Genomic DNA, 22,634 nt, shown 5'->3' on the forward strand with positions numbered 1-22,634 from the left:
CCCGCACCTTAGTATTGGCACCACCCCGGTTTTTCTCTGTTTGGCGCAGTGGAGTGCTTGACAGCTTCGACGACTCACAAACCATCCGAGGGGCAAAATAAAAAGAGACGAGAGCTCTAGTTCCAGCTCTAACCGGTTGTCCGTGGGGTCCGGGGATACCGCCAATCTGGTCTCATATTTTATTATACATAATAATAACAACCAAGCACCGAGAACAAGGCTATGAACAACGCACAGGATACTTGGGGATGACATATTACGAGTACCGCGGAACTAACCGTCAATGGTCGTCGGGTGTGTCATTTTTCTGAAATTCGATTTCCCCCTCCCAATGCCAAAATTGCCTGCATATGACCTGCAGCCAGCCACCAGCCATCATCTCCAACAAGTGAAATTGGCCCAAAGCATGAAATGCCATTGATGGCCTATTACTAATAAGTACGAATAGGTAGGGAGGCTGCTTTCTCTACCCACTAATACTAGCACAGAGCACTAGTAAATCAACTCTCGTCTTCGTATAGTACTATACAGCTTTGCATGCAGATAATAGTACGGATACGGAAGACTACCTCGAATGGAGTACGTATCAGTAATACCCGCTCGTTTGCAAAACAAAGGAGCCGCTCTCTTCAGGCCTTAGTTCTGTGCGCACGGCCGCCGCCGACGTAGTTCGGCCTCGTCCAATCTCAATCTCCAGAGTGATGGTACGATGGCTGGACAATGTGATTTTATTACACAGTATTAACAATTCAGTCGTCCCCTTTCCGGTCACAAAGAATAGAGTGTTTAAAAATGCATCCTCAAGACTTGGTTTCCGAGGCAAAAACTATACCAGAATCGGCAAATCTTCTTTATAACTGATGGTTGCTATACTTTTGGAGGATGGCCTGTCCGAGGATGGCCATGATAAGTACCATGATGGTCAGGATGATGATGATGGGCATAGCAGACGGGCCGCGAGACTTCATGGCCACGACATAGCGGACCGGCCGGGGTGGGCCCTTCTTGTTCCGCGGCGTCTTGTCAATGTACTTGGTGAGCGGGATGCTCTGTACGGCGACGGTCTTCGTGAGAGATGTGCTGGCAAGCTTGACGAACTGGGGACGGGAGTGCGCCTTGGGGGCGATAAAGGTGGAGAAGGCGAGGTCCGTGACGCTGGGGTGGGCATCCTTGATGGTGTAGAGTGGATGGAGCTTGGTGAGGAGGATGAGGGAGTCGAAGATGGTGTGCTCCATAGTGTAGAGAGATATCGAGGCGTCGTTGGCCGCCACGGCGATGAGGAACTGGGTCTCGCCAAGGGCGGCTGTCGGGGACGAGGGCGGCGATAGGTTGGTAACGGCCATAGCCATGGCTTTGATGGCTTTGGGTATCCTCGCCGTGGCGGCCAGTCTGCAAGTGTCGTGGCCGGCCTTAGGGAGCCTGAGCCCCTGGAGAACGATACCCCTCCCGCCAGGCAGGTTCGACACGCCAAGGATGAAGTCGGGCGAGAGGTAGCGGATGGAGCGGAAGGCGGGGCGCTCCGAGTTCTCCTCGGGCATAGTGTAAACCAGCTCGGGATCGCTCATATCCTTGCCAATGTTGACGACGTAGAGCTCGTACTTGTAGCAAAAAGCCAGTTGGAACTCGTTGTCGCCCGTCTGTATCAGGTCGAGGTCCTCCGCGTCCTGGGGAAGGTCCATGACACCCTTCAGCTTGGGATTCGCGCCAGCTGCCTCGAAGATGGCGAGCTGAGACTCCTTGCCTAAGGCCGTGGCGGCGGCGCCCAGGCCGCCGACGATGCGTAGGAGGCGCTGGAAGGTGCCCTCGTCGGGATCGGTGAACATGGCATTGCGCGACAGCTCGGAGATCTTGGTGGATGGCAGCTTTTCGCCCGAGGATTGCCGTGCCTTGGCCTGCTCGATGGCGAAGGCGCGCAAGTGCTCGTTCTTGCCCTGGGCAATGGACGCGGGGCTCGAGTTGATGCCGGCATAGAGGTATGTGGTACGGCCCTTGTGGGCGCCGATGGCGAGGGACATTACGCTGTCTTCATCGCGGGAGAGATCGATGTCGGCGGCTATCCGCAGCTCTTCTTGCGTCGCTGTCTCGTGGACTTGTGTGGTTGTCTCGAGGACAGTCTACACCAGCACGAGCTGTCAGTCAGGTGCTGAGACACGATGGTTGCAAACGTACAATCTTGTTGCCCACGCCGGAGCGATTGGCGCCGCCGCCTCCACCAACGATGAGGCGATTGGGGTCCTGGGGGTCGAAGTCGACGGCGAATAAGGGGCAGTCGAGCTCGATGCTCGCCTGAGGGAATGGGTTCGCCATGGCGGACGTTGGGCCAGTGGCCGCTGGGTCGCAAGGTCTCTAGGTGGTCCCGAGGGGTCAGGGTAGTTGGGCAGTGCTGCTCCGCGCTGTTGTGATGAACTCGAGGTGCTCTGCTCTGTTTATGCTCGGTGCAAAGGCAAAGCAGTCAAGGCCAGATGTTCAGACGGTGACATTTTCGGGGGTTTGTTGTCAATGACAGGGATGCGATCGGAAGGTCGAGCCGGGAACATCTCGACTCGCCCCAAGTCCGCCGCACACAACCAGAAGTAGCTAATACTGTCATCAACGTTACCCGCCAGCCACGCAAGTGCGCCCAAGTACCTACATAGTAGTAAGTAGTAACTTACCTCCTTTCAAATACGTCACCCAACTTATACGCCTAACCGGAGGCTTAAACACTTCATTTATCAGGGGTTAATAAATAAATAAAACCTCTTTATCCCTCGAAAAGCCTATCCATTTCCCCGATCCAAATTAGTAGAGACTAAGTAGTGCCTAAGCTCATAGGCTTGGTTTCTATTGATGATCAGCTGCAGGCAGGTATGGCCCTCCAACAATCGAATTGTATAATACATGCCCCTACTGATACTATTCCGCTCATTGAGGCCACAATCCATAGCTACTAAGGTAATAGTTTAAAGAGGTAAAAGTATGGTAGTATACCGTCATTAAACACATAGTAGGTAATAAAGCATACCATGGGTAGAGTTACACTCGAAAAACAAACTCAAAAACACATATAAATTCAAAGACTATATTCCAACAACTCTACCTCCTAAGTTAGGTATAGAAACAGAAATAGGCCTATTACTTAGATAAACGTTCGGAGGCGCCAGTATTGCACAGCCTCGTAGCTCACGCGTCCTCCCTCTAGATACCGTATTCACGTACCACCTGGGCCGCCTTGTAACACATAGGTTTCTTTTATCTGACCATCTGGCCCAAGCCTTGCAAATACTTCCACGATCTCTCTGGCGGGTTATGAGAAGGTTGCTGCGTCGGGCAGGACGACACAGAATCGCGCACGCTTTGCATACTTCAGCCAGGTTCTTGCAACCAGACTGTTAGGAGAACAAGCCCGTCTTTGTATCACATGAGCCTGCCCTTGTCCCTCGCTCCCCGATTGCTTGTTGATATTATGCCTTTGAAGCGGTGTATTGTCTAATAGTCCCATGCCATTTCTAATATGCTAAGGTAATCTACACCTTTCCCTCTAAAGCCCCACGCCCTACTGATCCGTCAAGTTGATATGCACCGCCTTGACATTGTAGTATCCCCTCAGTCCCTCCTCCCCCAGCTCCCTCCCCAGCCCGCTTTCTTTTACGCCTCCAAACGGCACCCTGACGTCCGAGTCGTTGCTGCTGTTAACCCACACCATGCCGGCCTCCATCTCCCTCGCCATCCGGTGCGCCCGCGCCAGGTCCTGCGTAAACACTGCCCCCGCAAGCCCATACCGCGACCCGTTGCACACCGCCAGCGCCTCCTCCTCGCTGCCGAACCGCGAGACAGTCGCGCAGGGTCCGAAAATCTCCTCGTGGAACACGGCGCTAAACGGGTCCACCTCCGTGAAAATAGTCGGGGACACAAAGAAACCCCGTGGCGGTAAAGCCGCGGCGGACGGTTGGTGAACCGATATGCCCTCGCTCCGAGCCCCGTCAATGTATGACTGGACGCGCCGCTGCTGCTCCGCCGAGACCTGCGGGCCCTGGAACGTAGCCTCGTCGAACGGGTCCCCCAACACGCTCGTCCGTGCCGTGTACGCCTTGAACCGCTCAACAAAGTCCTCGTACACGACGTCCTGCACGAGCAGCCGCGACGTCGCGGTGCACACCTGGCCCTGGTTCGCCATGACACCCTCGTGCGCCCATCTGACCGCCTGGTCCAGGTCCGCGTCGCCGAACACAACCAGTGGGGACTTGCCGCCCGTCTCGAGCGTGACGGCCTTCATGTTGCCCGCGGCCGCGCGCATCACGTGCTTCCCCGTCGCGGTGCTACCCGTGAAGGCCACCTTGTCGACGCCGTCGTGACCCGCCAGCGCGGCACCGGCGTCGACGCCCCGGCCGTTGATGATGTTGACCACGCCGGGGGGGAACCCGGCCTCGCGGACCAGGCGTGCGACGTAGAGCATGGACAGGGGCGTCTGCTCAGCCAGCTTGAGGACGACGGTGTTGCCGCAGGCCAAGGCGGGCCCCAGCTTCCAGGCGGCCATGGCGAGCGGGTAGTTCCAGGGGATGATCTGGGCGCAGACCCCGACGGGCTGCTTGAGGGTGTAGGCCAGCTTGCAGGGGCCGACGTCGACGATGCTGCCCGGATTCTTGTCGGCGAAGCCGGCGTAGTAGCGCAGCACCTCGGAGAAGTGAGGGACGTCCCAGGAGCGCGAGACGGACAGCGGCTTGCCGTTGTCGAGGGTCTCGATGGCGGCGAGCGTGTCGATGTGGTCCTCGACCAGGGTGGCGAGTCTGGTCATGAGGTGCCCTCGCTCGGTCCCGGAGAGGAGCTTCCAGGATGGATCTGCCAGTGCTCTGCGCGCCGATGCGACAGCGCGGTCCACATCTACAGCCTCGGCCGCAAAGACGGAGCATATGTCCTCCTCGGTGCTGATTGACGGTGGCCACTGGTTAGTCGAGGAGTTCGCTGGTGAATGGGTGGTGACGTGACCGGACTCACTATGGGTTGACCGTGGTAATCTGCCTCTCATCCTGACTATTGGTAAATTCGTTATCGATGAAGAGCCCAAGCGGTTGAGTCCATGTCTGCCCATTCGACGCGCCGAGTTGGACATCGAGCCTAGATGCCAAGACCCTCGAACCGCTGAAGCTCCTCGTCACCATCGCACAGCCGCAGCCTCTTAACGGGCGCAACGCGACCCTTCCCAGTACCGACTGCATCATCGCCCCCGGTGGATGAAGTAAAGCCTCAAGTCGTGGGAGCGTCAACCCATGGTGACAGCGGAAGCACCGTTTGCCAATTGGTGAAGCTGTCAGGTCGATGTGTGGAACAGTGAAGTTGATTGTGGGGTTGTGGAACTTGTGGGGGATTGTTTTAGGGGTTCCTGCATGTTAATCTTAGTATGGCACTCCGCACATTGTACAGGCCTAAAGCGACATCTTTCAAAGACTTCTATTTTTACTACTAGTAGTATTATTAGGTAGCTGCGTTTCTCGACTTCTCTTTGCCCCGTAACTCCCGTTTAATCCTTCAATCTGTGCAGGTGGAGTCGTCCCTGCAAAATGTTTCCAATCTAGTCAACCGTCCGTCCTTCCTATAGCTGCGACAACCAGAAGCAATAGAAGCTCGACCGTGTCACAGACAGGCTGTCTCCTTGAACAAAAATGATGCTACCCAAAACACCAAATAATTTTCTTTTGACCAGCCGCGCCCCGTACCCGCTATCCTTTTCGTGGTATCTTCCTGCAATCTCCAACCCCGCGCCGGCAGAACCTAATAGTTGCGTGACGGCGAAACGCCCAAGAGCAATCGATGGATAGATCAATGAGGCGTGGAATTAGCTCTCTATCCGGGGGAGCAAGTCTTATGTACAAGCCATTCAGGCCCGTAGAGGAGCTTCTGCCCTCGCCGGGACCGTCAACGCCGGACTGTGCTCCCGACCATGAGGACTCGTGTGTATTCGACCAGCCAAACCGATAAACAAAACAAAAAAGAAATAATAATGCAAAAATGCAACCATATCCAGCGATATAGAGATTGTCGGTTGCCCGAAGCGATGTGTCCCCTCGCATCTTGTATCCTGCTGACAATGCAAAGCTGTCCATATTAACAAATATTATATCAAAACTGCCACGCCTTGGTAGCGTATGTTGGCTGAAGAAGCTGAAGACAGCATATAGTGCGCTCCTCGAACGATTGGTCGACAAGTAATTGTCGGATGTCGAGGTGACACAAGAGCCTGTCCCCAGTTCGGGGCCGACCGTTCTTCATTGATTCCATTATCGCTGGGAACCATCGCTCGGCCTCCGCGGACCTGTTGCCCACCCCGTCTCGTAGTGCCGTGGCTGGATTGGAACCCACTGCCCCGTCCTCGGGTCCTGTTCCTGGGGAGGTCCCTGTGTCGGTGGCGGTCCCTCCATCGATCTTAGAGGGGGGAGTCTCTCTCCTCCCCCGCTTGAAGACGACGCAGATGTCGGCCGTGGGGGTACCCCGTACCCCGAGCCTTGCATCGGTGTGTGAATCCCAGATGCCCCTGTGGGTGCTGTTCCGTAGGATGGGATTGAAGTGTCGGATCGGTCGTCTAACCTAGGTCGTTGCGCCGGCCGCTCTGCCGACGACGCCTCGCTGCTATACTCTCGGGACGGAGTCGGCGCGTGATGTGTACGGCTGAGGAGGTTTGATTCACTTGGTCCCGTCGGGCTGGGTGGCGCTGCGGCGAGGTCCGATATAGATGGCGTCGCTCGAACAATGTCTCGCAATCGATTTCGGTCGTTTCGATAAAAGTCGCGTTGTTCCATCAGCTCTGCCATTTTCACCTCCATCTCCTGCCTCTCGTCCTTAAGCTCTTGAAGATGCCTCGCGTTCTCCTCCTGCAAGGCCCTCCTCTTCGCCCGATGTCGAGTCGACGCGTTGGCGTTACGCTGCCGCTTCTCCGACGCCTTCCTAGACGCTTGCGTGGTGTCAACAGAAACTGGAATCGGTGTATCGCTACCAGGGAGTGTCATGAAAGCCTGCTGCGCTTCTCCTGCGATGACAGGTTGGCGGATCGACTCGGACCACGACTGGGGCCTTTGTCCCCCCGGTGGGCCAGGGGGACCAGAGTGTGCAAAAGTTCGCCCCCCATGGGTTCCTGGGGACTGCATCGGCACCTGCATCGGCGACACAGAAGGCCGGCCGTGGTGTTCCCTGGGTGGTACTGCCATTGGGGGAGCGTGAGGGCCTCCGGGCGGCTGTGTAACGGGCTGAGAGAAAGACCTGGAGATCGATGCCCCGGGGATTATGGGTGTATGTGGTAAACTAGAGGAATGATGGCCTGCCATCGGATGACCCCTATAGTCTTCTGTCGGATCGGGTTCGTATGGGCGCTTTGCGGGAGATGCACTCGCCATTCGGGGCTGCAAGCGAGGGTCTGGATCCCGGGAGAGCACACCATGGCTGATATTCGCACCTCGAGGTCCCTTTGGACTGAGTATCCTCCTTGGATTTTGGAGTGCTGGGTGCGGGTAATTCGAAGGAGAGGTCCGCCCAGAGCCTCCCGGAGCTACTAAAGGCATCGCTGATGCCACTGGTGTCCCGGGGAGCGACCCAGCCCCGTGCTGGCCGGGGAAGAATGGGCGTGGCAGGCCATGCTGAACAGGAGAAGGCGAATGGCTGATATCTCCTTGCTCTCGAGCGCGGGACAGATGAGTAGGATCCCCCTCGGCGACTATATGAGATCCGGGGGGGTTTAGAATATTGTGGACACCAAGCAGTCTCTGCGGCGCCTGTTGAACACGCTGATCGCCATTGCTGTGCGGTATAGCCCCATAGTCGTGGTGCGCGCTGACATCTCCAGTTCGTTGCGCGGCTTGGTGAGGCCCTCTGGGCGAGCCCCGATCGTCCCGAATAGACGACCCCGGAGTCTGGAAACCGGAGCCAGGGTTTACCGCGTTACCCTTCTCCGACATCGAAATCTGATCCCCAGCGTGGTATTGGCCCCAGGGACCTCTACATTGAGTCTCCCTCTCCGATGTTGACGGCGCGTGATAGGAAGTTTTCGGATATGACTGCTGGCCAAAAGCCGTCGATGACCAAGGTGGCGTGGACGGCGTTTGGGGGGAGTTTGGGTTGGTAGCAACCGTCGAATCGGTAGCGACAGAAGCCGGACTGTCTTGCCCGGAAGACGCCTGTTGCAACAGGCTCGTCGATGGGAACGCCAGAATGATGGCGAGGAAGCCTGGGACAAGCTGGGGATGGCTACCCAAACCGTCCCTTCTGCTGACCGGGAGCAAACTCGGAGAAAGCTCTCGTCCTTCGCCACAGGACCGCAACAGCCAACAGTTCAGGGTTGGTCTACTAAGATATCTTCCTTGGTAACTCGGCGGTGGCAAGCGGAATGTGGCCTCTGTAAATGGAGTTTGTACCGAAGAGTTCTCGACGCGGGGACTGGTATTCACGAGCCGGATCCTTCCCCAGAGTGGACAACAGGCGGGGTTCGAGAGGTTAAGGAAGAGTGAGTATGTTTGCCAGACGACCACCAGACGCTAAAAGATGAGAAGAGAACAGTAGTGTAACAGGCAACTGCCTCCAATCGCTGAGTTTGAAGTTGGAGGTAGAGGCGCAGTATTGGTAAGAGTGGGACGTTCCTCGATGGGGTGGCCAGTGGGATGAACGGCGTCAGAGGCAACCACTCATACCACAAAAGGTGATTCGTGATCAGTGAATGGACAGCCAGGCATCAACCACCCCCTAAGTAGCTCCTACTCGTATCAAATCCGACCTAGCAACTAAGGCTGCTGGCTCAGTCTCGATATTGCCGTCTGTCAATATGCTAGTCGCTGAGACCGTGGGGATAGGTGTGGTAATGGCGGTCTAAACCACGAGCATAAGAAGATGAGCTCCGTGGCAGGGTGGGAAGCCGCAGTGCCAAAAAGTAATGGTAATAAAGTCCCACGGTCTACAACTTCGGGAAGGTGAAAGTGATTTCCTCCTAGCCCAAGATGTCTCGAGAAGAAGAGGACGTTAGCGATGGCCCGGCCAACGAGAAGCGCCCATGAAGACGGATAGTCAGAAACAAACGGGACGCAAATAACACCCGCGAAAGTGAACGACTAGCGGTGATAGGTGATCAAAGAGAAACCGAAGGATCTTGTAGAAGTTTGGTGGGGGTTCCCAAACGTAGAGTCTGGAGATTTGTTGGAGACATGTATGAGAGTGCTCGTACAGCCGCCACGCGGAATTAAGAGCAGCCATCTTCAGACCCTCTTCGCCAATCTCAGCATTGCTATCACACGAGCTGGCGGTCCGTTCCCCATTGCAGACCCTGTTGGAGCCAGTCCATAGCGTGGCATGGGTCCCATCCACACGCAGAACAAGACCAGTACGGAGTACATAGAGGCGACCCATGCATGCTAGTACCAGAAGATTGGGGTCCAGGGATAAAGAGGATGCAAGCAGGGGTGTTTGTGCGGGCAAGGATACTTACTAGTGTCAGGCTACGTGGAAAGGTACCGCACGTACCGTAACCTGCGCCTGAGCCTCCCTAGCGGCTGAATGGGCCACCCCATCAGCAACGGGGACGACTCCAGTGCCCAGAAAGCTGACTACTACAGGCTGGGCTGATTGGGCTGATTAGGCTGGATGGACGAGTGATGTTGCTGTTATCCTATCCGTTGTACGAGTGTCTACAGAATACCTTTGATTGCGTCCGGAAGAGGTGATAAAAGGACATATTCTTGAGATTATACCATTTCCTTTGTCTCACCACACTGCCTCTCCAGTGCTTCTCGTCGTCTTCCGTTGGTGTACCTCCGTATATTACTCTGCAATGGCATCGACGGATTCCAAGGACGAGGCTACCGGGGACCCTCAGTAATAGAGAAATGGGTGTAAATATCGGTGCTCAGTACGTACTCCGAACTGATTCGAACCTGCCGAGCGGTCAGCAACCTGGCCCTAGTTGTTGTTGATGGGTCGATGTATCGAGTACAGGGGTGCCACTATTTACTTCGTGCAGGCACTTGAATGGGGAACATGCGTTAACCATTGTTGGAGGCACCTTGGAAGGCGGATCGATAGACGTCGAGATTTTCTCCAGCGCTCGCTCAGGTGAGTTCCCTGACCTGGTCAGTCACCACCCAACAGACCAAATGGGTTAACCCAGGACCCATCACCACAAGCGCCAGCCACCAACGCCGCAACGCTAGATGGTTTGCAGGGGACGGGCGAGCGGGATCAACCCGAGGATGGCCTGGAGGGTGTAGTATTATTTCGTATCCGTACCTACTACCCCAATTCTGGGCACGAGGCGGTCAGGAGGAGCAAACCATGTCGGAGGGTCTGCCTGGGGCTCGCGGTGACGAACTATCAATGATAGAGATTGATAGATGGGACCGCATCTCCATCTGTCACTAGACGATCCTATCCTTAGCAGAGGAGAGAAGAGAAGAGAGCGTGCCTAGTCGTGCAGAGCAGTGTACTCCGTACGTACTGTGTGTCGAACGGGAAACACCCCCCCTCCTCCGAAAATCATGTATCCCTACCCAAGCCACCGGGGGCGTGATCTACGGTACGTGAATGTTAGTTGGCTTGCCTTGGGCTCTTAGGCGCACGCTCACATGGCATTGGCAAAGGTCAAAGACATCCCACTGATCCCTGCACATACTGGCACTGCACCGAACCAACGGCCCGCTCCATCGCGGCGCTTAGGTACGGAGTATACGGAGCACAATGCTCGGAATGCTCGCACGACTCCAGTTATATTCGAGGTTCAATATTGTCGGCTAGTGACATCGGCGTCGTCACGGACGGGCGGAACATGATCATAATAATATTTCGTGCGCCGGAAATGACCACTGAAGGAGGATACCTCTATGGATGATGAGGACGAGAGAATTTGCAATATCCCAAGCCTCCACTTCTGCCGGTCACACAAATGAGAGCATTGTGCTCTGCTCTTTCCACCCGCAACGGGCGCTTCGTCCATTCCTTCCTATCAAAACGAGAACCCACCGCAGCGGACTCGACCAGAGGAAAGAACCAAAATACGCCAAAGCCCATTCAAGGTAGTAGTACCACCGCGAAGTACTTCGGATATCGCGACGCGGAAGGTACTACGAGTATCCGTACCCGTACCTTACTCGCACCACCGACCTCTGGTACCTCTGAGTCGCTTACCTGAGGCTACCCCATCGTTTGCCATCATTTCCATTCAACCCCGCAAAAGGAACAACACCTCCATCACGAGTTCATCACACATCGCGCCAACTGGCCATTTGCGTGCCTGTTGGTGCCTCATGCAACTTGCATGCAGCAGCACGCTTCGCCCGTCAACTTGATCTCCATCAATGGACAGCCAAAAAGTGCGTGTCCACACCCACCGAACCCACATGGTGAAGATGTCTTGCTTGTCCTGCAGACCAGAGACGTGTGTGATGCCATCCCTAGTGGGGACCGGATGGATCTGATTCTTCTTCCCAACCGCTTTGGGACGATCTGCTCATGGACTTGAGCCAAACTTGAGCCGAGTTGGAATGGATGCAATGAGGGCCCAGTCATCCCTGTTGGCGACTTTTATTAGCAGTTGACTGCTGCCTCCAGGCCTTTGGCACCTATACCCACCTTAGGATGGTCCCATTCGTGAGCACGCGACGCGATCGTCGTAGATGGCAACAAAAAAAAACGGCTACCAGTTGGGGCATTTTGTTCTCGACCGTTGTCACCGTCAGTCCGTCACTCTCACCTCAGCCAGCATCCGCCCCTCCTCTTCTGAACTCGGAGGGGATGAGAACCTTGCCCATTCAGGACGTTAGCCCCTCGCGGCAACACGAAGTTAGAAGCGGACTTTCCTTTCCACCCCTGCAGTCGCGCCAACGCGACAACGTCACCTTCATGCCAAGGCATCGTCATTGTCGCCTTGTTTTGCCTCACTCATCGGCCTTACCTATCCAACGTATCTTCCATAGTTGAGAGAAGCCTTTTGACTCCCGAGGTCCCATTAGACTCTTGGTGTTTACATCGGCAAGGAAGCCTCGAGTCTCGAATCACACCTGGTTGCGACAACTCGATCGAAGGTCGACTGGCTACGCAGTATGACATAATCATCTTAAAAAGGCCACCCAGTGGTCGACGATGAAGGGCACATCAATTGGACTACGAGTTTGGCCTCGCCAGTCCCCCCAACTTCCCTGGGTAGGAAGTACGTAGTGGATTATGATATCACACCAACTAGCCATCTCATTTCAGGAACCGGGGCTTACAGGGGCCAGGCGGTGGGCTTTTCCCCGATGCCAGGGCGGCTGACGCCCGACAGTGTCACAACGCACATCCTCTTGTGGCTGCCAGGATCAGGCCCTGTCCCAAGATGATGCTCCTGCGGCCCATATGCGACCAACAACGAAGCCTTTCGGCATACCACGAATAAGAACTTCGACAACCTGTATAATGTATTTGCAAGGCTCGGCCAAGTACCAGTACGACATGCAACACATTCATCTGCGCACACCGAATTCCGATGCTGTGGTACGGATACGGTTCAGGAGACAAGCCTTGCTGGTCATGCACCAACAACCCTCAAAGGCTCATCGGTTCGAGACAGTTTTTAATGACTAATTGGCCAGGTGCTATTGCTCGTACATAGTACAGCCCCCGCTTAGTTGATGGTTCAGTTCGAGCGATGCTAGTGACCTTAGGCTTCACAACCACCATCACTATACTATGTAAGGCGCGTCCAAGGTAGTCAGTGTGTGGAGGCGCCACCACCGACTTCATGCCACGTTCTCAGCCACCGGACGCTGGGTGAACGTGTCTAGGGACGTGGACGAAGCGAAGCTTTGAATAATAACCTAGAATGACCAATAGTTGAACTCACAGCTGCCCATGCAGACAATTGCAGGTGGTCACAATTAGTGAGACAGCCCTGGCATCGAAATGAAGACGACCATTAACGGGTACTATGATCAGCGCCTGGGCTTCTGAAAACTGGGCCCGGCGATCAGCCTCTTCTGCCTGTTGGTTCTTGCCTGGTTACCTGAGTCCTTGAGCTCCTGACAACTAACAAAGGACGATCAAAAGATCGTCAAGAAAACAGAAGCATGTCTCACATGGGCCCCTAAGCTCTCCCAAATGGGAATTAGTACGAACGTGTTCTCGCATCAGCAGCCAGAGTTGGGACGGACTCTCTTCAGTCGCTGTCGACCGCGCACACCCCTACGAGGTGATGAAGACCTGCAGCCTGCAGCACAACCGATTCATGTCACAAGGGTTCAAGAGATTGCTGACCGGGGGAGACAGATACCGATGATGCCTGGCCCCTGCCTTGTGGTCATTCCTGAGTACCCGGCCCGTTCCTCGTTCCTGGCACTCTACGTATTAGTTTGCTTCATTTCGATTCGAAATTGTTGGGATCCTTCTTCCAAGGTCTTTCGTCATGTACCCCGGTCAAATTTCTATTGCTTTCCGTCTCTCTCCGCGTTGTCGTCACCTGTCAAGTTGGCTTTCCCTGCCGACAATTAGGTGAACGTACTCCGTACGTACTCATACGTCCGGACGTACTCCGTAATAGTTTTCGGGGGTGTTCAACGCCTCTGACGCCTTCTGCGGAGCCCAAAAGCCGGACCCAGTGACTTGTGCACGTAGGTATGGCGTGCATTGCATGACGCAGCTAACAATGGGCACCAACAGTGACCCCTTCCGCTTTCTTTTTTCAGGGAGGATCCCGTCCAGGACTCAGAAATCAACGGCAGTTGCCCCAGACGAAGTCGCGTCGCAAACTACTCATATCTGGCATCCAACGTGGCTTCACAAGGCGAGGACAGCACGGACGGATGATAGCGTGCATGCAGCCGCCCTGGAGATGATGCACGATTGCATGGCACGCTGCAACCCCGACGTCGACGTGGCCACCACCAAAGGGTGGCGGACACCTTCACCTGTTAGTGTCTGTTTGATGCCCGATGGCAGCCTGACATGAAGACCTGTCGAAAGTAGCGCCAACAGGGACCGCAGCTCTGGTATCACTTGCGCTTGTACCACAAGCCAGATCGGATGAAATGAACACAAACGTATTACAATCTGCTCGCACACCTAAACACCCTACTATGTAAGACAACGCGGGCGGGAGGGTCAAAGCACTTGAGGTGTCTCCAATCCCGGGGGCCACGGGTCATCCACAGCAGCGTGCCGCCACGTGAGGATGGATGGCTCACGAGTACTACTACTCCGTACCAGCAAATGAGACCAGCATCAGGTTGCAGTCGAGGCTGTCTTCTCCAACTATATCCGACACCACAATACGAGTATATGCCAGGCGCCTCCAAACACGACAACCTATATGCATAAGGCATAAGTGTCTCCCACGGGTAACAATAATACATCATGCACCAGCCTTCTCCCGCGCAAAGCACAGACACAGGCATTCTCATGACACACACACAACTTCGACACGGCAACAGAAAGTCATCAACTATGGATAGACAGCCATAGCTGCATCTCTCAGCCTGTGGTCCCCACTAATCATGCGATATTGGGTGGGAGATACAGGTGCCAGGCGCGCGAACCTTGCGCTGGCGACATTCCAGAACCTAGAAATAGCTCCGATTTGGATGAGCAACAAGCGTCGCTTGGGTTTGGAAAGACGACCACCTTTCTTATACCTTTTTCTTTTTTTTTCGGCGAATTCTTTTGCCGACTCTGCAAATGGATGCTCATGATCTCTAGGGAGGTCCAGGCCAAAGTGGACCAGACGGGTCTTCGTCATCCGTGCCGAACCCGGATAATATACATGATCGGAGCCAAGGGCCGCTATTCCACCACAAGGGGCATTAGCCATCAGGTCCAGCAAGAGGATATACTATTATAAAACAGGGTGATATCTCTCGCAAACCAAGACGGACCGGTTTCGCCTACGTACGAGTACAACGAACCTAAGCGATTCAATTTGACCGACAGTTAAGACAGTTAGCCCCGCCATTGCCCCTCACCAAGTCACCATCACTCAACCACCGCCTAGACGCACCAGCACAGCCAAACCCGTATCGCCGCAGGAATCCAACATGGCAGGCCTTCAGGAATGGAAGGTAGAAAACCCGTGGCTGGATGTCAAGTGCGGGCTGGGAGAGGGGCCCTTCTTTGAGAAGGAAACCAACTCCGTGCGTTTTGTCGACATCAAGAAGCAGCGGATACACACGGCGTCACTCGACCAGGGTCCGTCGTCCCTCGCCACGATCCAGTTCGATGTTTCTGTGACTGTGACCTGCAACATTGCTGGCGTCGATCCCCGCGATCGCATCCTCATCGGGACCAAGACAGGCATCGCCATTCTGGACCGAAAGACAGGGTCGTACGAGATGCTGACTCGATTCGCCGAGCCCTCGAACGATCGTCTCCGGGGCAATGACGGAGGCGCCGACCCCCATGGACATTTTTGGCTCGGTTCAATGACGGACTTTGCGTTTGGAGACTGCCAGCCCGAAGGTGCGGACAGATTATGGCTTAATTCCTGAAGCTGTGAAGCGCGTGTTGAATAATATCTCTGATGCATTTCGTCTCTCCAGGCTCGCTATATCGCTTTAACGGCAAGAGTGCCCCCGAGGAGATTCTCCAGAACCTGACGATTCCAAACGGAGTAGGGTGGTCTCCGGACAAGAAGACCATGTACTTCACACACTCGACGCCTCAGCAGGTCCTTGCGTTTGACTACTGTACCGACACGGGGGCTGTCACGAACCAGCGAGTCTTCTACCAGCATGACGGCTCAGGGGATCCGGACGGGTTTCGAGTGGACGTGGAAGGCAACATCTGGCATGCCGTGTATGGCGAGAGCCGGGTGCTCAAGATCAGCCCGGACGGCAAGCTCATCGGGCAGATCACTTTGCCGACAAGGAACATCACCTGCGTGCAGTTTGCGGGGACGGAGCTCATTATCACGACGGCATCGGACGATTCTGGAGACGAGACGAGCAGGGCCCTTGGGGGGGCCGTCTTTAGGGTGGACGTGGGTGTCCAAGGCCTCGAGCTGTTTGATTTCAAGCTGTAATCACAAGAGTATCACACTCTATTATTACAGGATCTGTACGAAGACCAATGACAAACCTAAGTCCCACGAGAAATTGCTGGGTGCTGAAACCGATGGCATGGTCATCCCAGTATTGCGGGCCGGAACTCTCGGGTATGCACCGTCTTGCAGCTCTTGCTTGACCAGGATCCAGCATCCAGGCCCAGATCCAGCATCGCAAAGCACTACAGTACTAGTAACTGTACTACTATTATGTACGAGACTTGGTTAATCCCCCACACCCCCCCCCCCCCCCCCCCCCCTTCTCCCTTTTTTTTTTAAACCTGGCTAGACATGGCTAAGACCAGTCTTTGCAAAGTGCCCAGGACACCCGTTACCCGGGTCTGGAGACGGGAAGAAAGCCTGGCTCATCATCAGCGACCCCAGTTCATGCACGCCAGAGTCCAGAGATGCTGCAGCCCACTTGGCTTGAGCCACTTCTATTCCCACCACGCAAGTCATCAAGCCATCAACAAGCCATCAAGCAGTCAAAACCGTCAAAGCCTAGCTGGACTTTCCCTGATTTCTTCGTCATTGCGTACGAGTCCACGACGGCGATCAATGTCCAATCTCAGATGCTCACGTGCCCCTTCCAACACCCTCACCGCCAACGGCGCTCACCGCTGGTGGCTTCTTCTCCACAGAGTTCGTCGGTGAGCAGATAATGGGCGAAGCACGCGCATGCAGTACCCGCACAGGCTCGTGCGATGCAATCCCATGCAAGCCCCCGAGATGCATGACAGGTGCATTGGGAAGTCTTGGTTGCTACGAATATACGTATACGTACATGTCTAAATGCTGACCTCCGGCCCCGGAATACTACGAGTAGTCATGTACGGAGTTGGTAGGGAGTCGGTAGGGAGCGTAAGCGGTCTGGCCACACCGCCGGAGGTCAACATGGCATTCTCGAGGCCTAACCACGATCCCTTTTGGCAATTCTTATTCCGTGCGGAATACTCCGCTCGAATACCATCCATCTGAACCCTGCTCCTCGACCGGCGCCCAACCTCACCGAGTCGTCGGAATGTCATTGACCTTGAGGTCCTTGACCGGCCCTCGTCAGTGACAACGCCGTTGGCAATGGCAGCTACTCTTGGCACCTTGGCGAGCTGAGAGTTGAGGCTGAGGGGCTGGGTCCCCGTCCGGTTGATGCCCAGGATCGCGAGCCCACGCGAGGTCACCAGATGGACAGCTACGAGTTGATCGTCGGGCATCGCCACGACGCCAGCTGGACCAAAGGTGGGTTCCACGCATAGTCTCCCAACTAGTATCCTTGCCATCTTCCGATCTCGAGAACCCGGTTGCCGGGTCCCACTCCGGAAGGGGGGAGTCCTGGGCCATGCAAGTCTGCGTTGTCCAATATTGCTATGCACGTACGGAGTAGCATATACATAGATACACGGGACTTTCTCATGGGATCTGTTCACGGTAGATAGATACAGACCGCTTATTTTATCGCCGAGCTTCCTTCATGGGAGTCCGTGGCTGGGGATATCGGCTTACGGCACGTCAGCGGTGATGATGCTGTTAATGGGGGATGAAGGTGATTGGGTGCTGCCAGGACCAGCTATTGTCTCCCGAGTAGGGTCGGCGTGTAATTACTTCGTACGTGTATGCTATCTCAATAATCTGTACTGGTACCCAATAAGTCGACCCTGGGTTGACATTCAGGAAAGAGACTTGCTCGCCCCCGGACATTGGACCCCACGACTGACTCAAAGAAAATAGGCAGGACTTCCCATTCTCAGGCACAAGAAAGCCCCCAAAACTGGAATAACTAAGGACCTAACCACTGTCCATATAGCACAGGTGAAGAAAGACCATTATTTGAATCGGGGTTCCGGTGAGGCACAGGGTAGGGGCCGTAGTTTACGCACCGATATACAAATAGCTCGCACAAGAACAAGCTATGAATATTAGTTGCTAGAAGTAGAAGGCAGGAAAAGAGTAGAGAAGCCGAACAGGACACCAGAAATTTTGAGTTGGCAGGTTTGTGGGTGACGTCTTGTCTCGCCTCCCTGTTCGAGCGCATCACCGAAGACTCGAGATATCAGCCAGCCGCAACAAAAGGAGGGCGAAGGAAATCCCGACAACTCATTGATATTCAGGGAATGATTACGTTGGCCGAGTCGGTACATTGGTTCAACGTAAACAGAGTGCTTCTCACCCCCTATGAATTCTTAGCTTCACCTGCACATCTATTCTGCCTCAAGTCTGTATACACCCCCTAGATTAGCTTGGCGTTCAATGAATGACTTAGTCCACCACGGTGTAGACCCCGGAGTCCCTGGGCTTGATAGGTTCGTAACAGTCCGTTAGGAGCCTCGATCCTAACCTTGCCGTAGTCGGGCGCCGAGCTGGTGGGATAGACCACGCAGTCCTGGCAGACGACGACCGGGTTCGGCCATCGCACCAACCCCAGTAGAACAGGGACTTAGGTTCAAAAAGTACTTAGGGCTTAGACCTCAATTTTTGAAACCGAACTGAATCGTCCGTAGGTTTACAGATCCCTGCTCAGGGCGCCTTGACCTGGGTGTTAAATGCATTAGGATGCGCTCGACATCCTGTCACATGGTTTCATCTAGAGGCGGATAACAAACAACATAGAGACCCCTCTGAAGCATGTCCGTTATTTCTCGATATGCTGCCCTGACAGCTGCTGGATAGCGCCTCAACAACCCCTCACTTCACTGTTGTGTCGGGAGCGAGGCCCCCGATCCCAGTGGTCCTCATGTTTAGGGCGAATCTATGATTTGGATTTGACAGGTCAGTCAACGGGCTCGTTGCATGTCCCGGCACGGTATTCTGTAATACGAAGTCTGCCACACTTGGCGACCCTTCGGCTTTTAGACGCGCTTGAGCGTCTTGTGGTGTGATCGGCGTGGATGTTGCGTCGAGATCTGCCGAGACAAAATGACGGTTCGTTCGTTGGTGTTATTATCCACAGGTGTCTCTCATATTCCTCCAGGAATCCCCTTTCTGTTCCCCCTAGCGGCACGCGCTCGGGCTGGGCTGGATGAGATCCGATGTTCGTTGTGTAGGCCTATGGACTGGGCACGTTGAGCCGCTGCCACCAATAGACGCGCTGAATGATGAAGCCCGACAGCAGACGTGCAATCATCGCAAAGCACCTTTGGGGAGCTGGCCTTCGAGTTCGGTATACGGTGCTGATCAAATATCTCGAGTATGTCGCTGCGTCGTGCGCTTCAGTTGGCCGGCCTTGGCACACCTTGCGAGGAATGGAACAGTGCGCGTATGGCGGAGTACACCCGATAGAACTCGGGATGGCTGATCCAAGTTATTCAGGTCTAGTCATCTAGGCAAGATTCCTCGGCTGGGCGTGTTGGTATTGGGTTGGCGAGTCGGTATGCTGCCCGGGGCTGCCTGGGAGTTGGCCACTGGGAATCCGCGACCCCAGCGGCATGCTAACTTCTAAGCGACGCAGTCGTTCTTGGCGTATGGGCGAGTAGCACTCCATAGCGCCATGGTATGTGGTGGATTGCCGTATGTAGCACAGCTATCGATGGTCTGTTTAAGTCATATAGGAAACGGGCGTTGATCTCTTGGGCAAAAGAATGCGGGGGAGTTCTGAACAGTAGCGATGGAAAAGTCATCGAGGCTGAGACAAAGGCTCAAGCTAAGTTAGTAATGATTCTCGATGTTGACGGTCCCTACCTTTCCAGAGGTAGTATTGGCCGCCAAGTTCAGAATAAAGATGGAGGGCAAGTTTGCTCAAAATGCACGCGAAAATGACAGAACAAGGTGTTAGGTTGCCAAGGTATCTATTAAATTGTCCCGGCGGAGTACTAAGAATGGATAGGAAAGTAGATGTACAAAGGAGCGCATCGCTTCAATCACCATGCTTATTTCACATGAGCAGCAAGGGTCTCGAGAACCTGGACAGATGGGTCAGCAACATTGTCATCCGGGAATGGAGCAGGCTTCCATAAACTCACCTCCAGCTCAATCTTCGCCTCGGCAATATCCTGCTCGCTTCCGCTGCCGTTGGCGACCTTCTGGGCCTCGGCGATCTGGGCCTTGATGGCATCGGCGCTGAAATCCTCAAGGGGGTAGGCCTCGGGGGCGTTGATGCTCATGGAGGAGTCGGGCTGGACGGTGGCAAATCCACCGGAAACTGTATCCCGGTTAGCACGATGCCCCAGTTGTTGTTGTTGTTGTTGTCATTGTCGCTTAGATATCCCGGGGCGGACATACGGAAGAACTGCTTGGCACCACCGCTCTCCTCAACGACCTCGACCAGGCCGGGCTTCAGCTGCTCAATCGAGGGGACGTGGTTGGCAAGGACACCCATCTCACCGCTCTCAGCGGGGATGTTGACCTGGACGACTTCCTGGGACCGGTAGATAGACTGTATTGCGGCAATTAGCTCTCGTCGGTTCCATTGTTGCGCAGTGGGCGGTTCGGAAATCAATTGCGTCGCGCCGTTCGAGGGATCGGTCTGATTCGCGTCAATTGCGTACCTGATGAGGGAGAGACAGGCTGAGCTTGATCTGTTGGAAGAAAAGGTTAGCAGTCGGTGGCGGGAGACGGATTTAGGCAGCTTGCCTTGTCAGGGACGGCCTCAGCGTAGGTCCTCCGCAGGGCAGGAACTCGCATGGCTGCGGGGCGAGCTCGGAGAGCCGCGCGGGCGAAGCGGAACGAGTTCATGATGGATGTGAGACCGATTGGGGGTTGTTGCTGAGGGTGAAGCTCGAAATGAGGTCGTTGGCACGATTCTTTGCCGACCAGCAAACCGCCGTTCGGCTAGCGGGAAAATCCGGTTATATCACGTGAGAAGTCACATGACTCCACCATTATCACCTCTATCTGGGGAACATCGCCAACGACCTCACGTTAACCCCACGAGTGTCTCGCTAGTTCAAAATTTCCGCCGTCGTTGCGCCAAAGTTGGTTTCCCAAATCAGGAATATCGAAAGCCTCCTTGAGCCACTGAGACTTTCCCCGTTCGCTGTCCTCAGATTGGGACTTTGATCGACCACAGTGTCTTGGAAGCCAAGTTCTCGACCCTTGTACGGAGTACTCCGTATGTTTTGACGCGATTACGACGCGCGTGATGACTCTGATTTGTTTTTGCACCTACCAGTATCTGCTGGTATCCTGTTTGAGGTGTGGACATATCAACGGGTTATGAAAGGCCCTTGATGCGTTGGCGGCTGGGCAGCGATACGTTCTCAGTTCCCCCGTTCCTCGGACGTTCGCACTACGGTATGAACGTTGCTGGGAGTGGATGTGTTAGCTCGGATGCCGAGAAGTATCAAGGCTGATCACCCAGTAGTGGCTCTGAGCCGATTGATTCGGTTGACCTAGAAAAGACACCATTGCATATTATGAGCTGCTCAAGTGACATGGCGAAGAAGACACCCGGCATTTGCGACCAACCTGCTCTACTTTAGGGATTGCCACGATTTGACGATCTCGGCAGTGCACGAAGGGTCCTTAGACCTCGGGCAGCATAAGAGCTATCATGCCTGGAGAAGATCAGGACAAGATCATCTAACTCTTGCCACGCACGTATTACGTATTGCTGGAGGCCCAACTTGGCTGATGCAAGCTGCATCAGGATCCACCAAAGCTGCAGTTGCACAAAGGGTCGACGATAATAGTGGACTTGAAATCATAGGATTCGCCTCGGGAGTAAAGAGCAGTACGGGTATCAACGGGTGGGTGCGTTGGTGTACGTACTCGTTGACGCAGTCATCCAGGGGCAATGCCACGACATCGTCTCCATCGCAGGCGCATAAATCAATGTCAGCGACATGGCAAGCGGATTGCTGTGGGCACTACGGTCTTGGAAGGCTTGCGTTGAAATTACTTGGCGGTTACCATGCAAGACCAGTCCACCGAGAGATTCAAAACATTTGTTGCACTCCGTTTATTTGGCGCCTTGGTGGCCTACGAATGACTGGAGCAAGGTGAGTGAGTTGGCATCGGGAATTGAAGATCGGCCTGGCAGTGTCCAGTCGAAAGTTGGGACGGGAGCCCATTTTCAGGTGCCCGTTGCAGCATTGAGCACTGCACTGTGGCCAACACACTGTACGTACCTTACCAATGATTGTTGCTCTCGTGCAAACAGGTTTGTCTCACCGAAATGACTTTGGGCAATTTTTTAGGAGGCATTTTCCAATTAGGCGGAAGTCTATTTGTCGGACCCTTGAGTGGCAGCAAAAGGTTAAAAAAAAAAGTCTCTCCGACTCTCGCCCGTCCCGCCCGACGCCTTGGCCCTTGGGAAACGGGGCCTTGCCGACCCGTTGGTTCCAGTTCCCGGTTCCAGGTTGTCTTGGGCGGTATGGCCGGCATTTTTGGGCCTTTCTGGCCCATCGTACGAAGTAGATTCGTCCGCGTCGGTTTGCAGCGGCGGCTCAATTTGCACCGGTAAGAAGAGTCTGCGTCCAGGCCGTTGCGACGACAAATTATATCCCGGTTCCTGACTTAGACGCCTACATTGGGTCAGTGGACGGCAGCTCTTCGCTAGTCTCTGGGTTATACAGCATTGTGGTCTAAAGTAAGACACAAAACTTGCAGGCTGCAATATCCCAATGAATTTGGTCGACGTTTGTTGATAGTACGAGTACTATCCGGATACTAGTACTAGTATTAGGTACTGGTA

The 22,634-nt window shown here is 54.6% G+C and overlaps 4 protein-coding genes across 4 annotated transcripts; 1 reads left to right on the plus strand and 3 right to left on the minus strand.

Moving 5' to 3' along the window:
• Window positions 1-851: 851 nt before the first annotated feature.
• ACO1O0_001417 (Sar family guanine nucleotide exchange factor SEC12) lies at window positions 852-2,307 on the minus strand (the record flags this gene model as incomplete). Its single annotated transcript, XM_083190904.1, has 2 exons — window positions 852-2,114; window positions 2,170-2,307. 2 exons carry the CDS (start codon window positions 2,305-2,307, stop codon window positions 852-854), a joined length of 1,401 nt encoding a protein of 466 aa, XP_083054763.1.
• Window positions 2,308-3,535: 1,228 nt separating this feature from the next.
• Window positions 3,536-5,005, minus strand: ALD2_1 (mitochondrial aldehyde dehydrogenase; the record flags this gene model as incomplete). Its single annotated transcript, XM_083190905.1, has 1 exon — window positions 3,536-5,005. One exon carries the CDS (start codon window positions 5,003-5,005, stop codon window positions 3,536-3,538), a length of 1,470 nt encoding a protein of 489 aa, XP_083054764.1.
• Window positions 5,006-15,005: 10,000 nt separating this feature from the next.
• CGR1_2 (regucalcin) lies at window positions 15,006-15,988 on the plus strand (the record flags this gene model as incomplete). Its single annotated transcript, XM_083190906.1, has 2 exons — window positions 15,006-15,426; window positions 15,507-15,988. The coding sequence occupies 2 exons, from the start codon at window positions 15,006-15,008 to the stop codon at window positions 15,986-15,988; spliced, it is 903 nt and encodes a 300-aa protein (XP_083054765.1).
• Window positions 15,989-19,869: 3,881 nt separating this feature from the next.
• Window positions 19,870-20,674, minus strand: ATP16 (uncharacterized protein; the record flags this gene model as incomplete). The annotated part of the gene is made up of 5 exons (XM_083190907.1): window positions 19,870-19,902; window positions 19,963-20,141; window positions 20,222-20,375; window positions 20,488-20,517; window positions 20,585-20,674. 5 exons carry the CDS (start codon window positions 20,672-20,674, stop codon window positions 19,870-19,872), a joined length of 486 nt encoding a protein of 161 aa, XP_083054766.1.
• Window positions 20,675-22,634: the final 1,960 nt, after the last annotated feature.

Source organism: Amphichorda felina, assembly GCF_050947745.1.
Source record: "Amphichorda felina strain 45539 chromosome Unknown scaffold_1, whole genome shotgun sequence".
In the NCBI taxonomy this organism is placed as follows: Eukaryota; Fungi; Ascomycota; class Sordariomycetes; order Hypocreales; family Bionectriaceae; genus Amphichorda; species Amphichorda felina.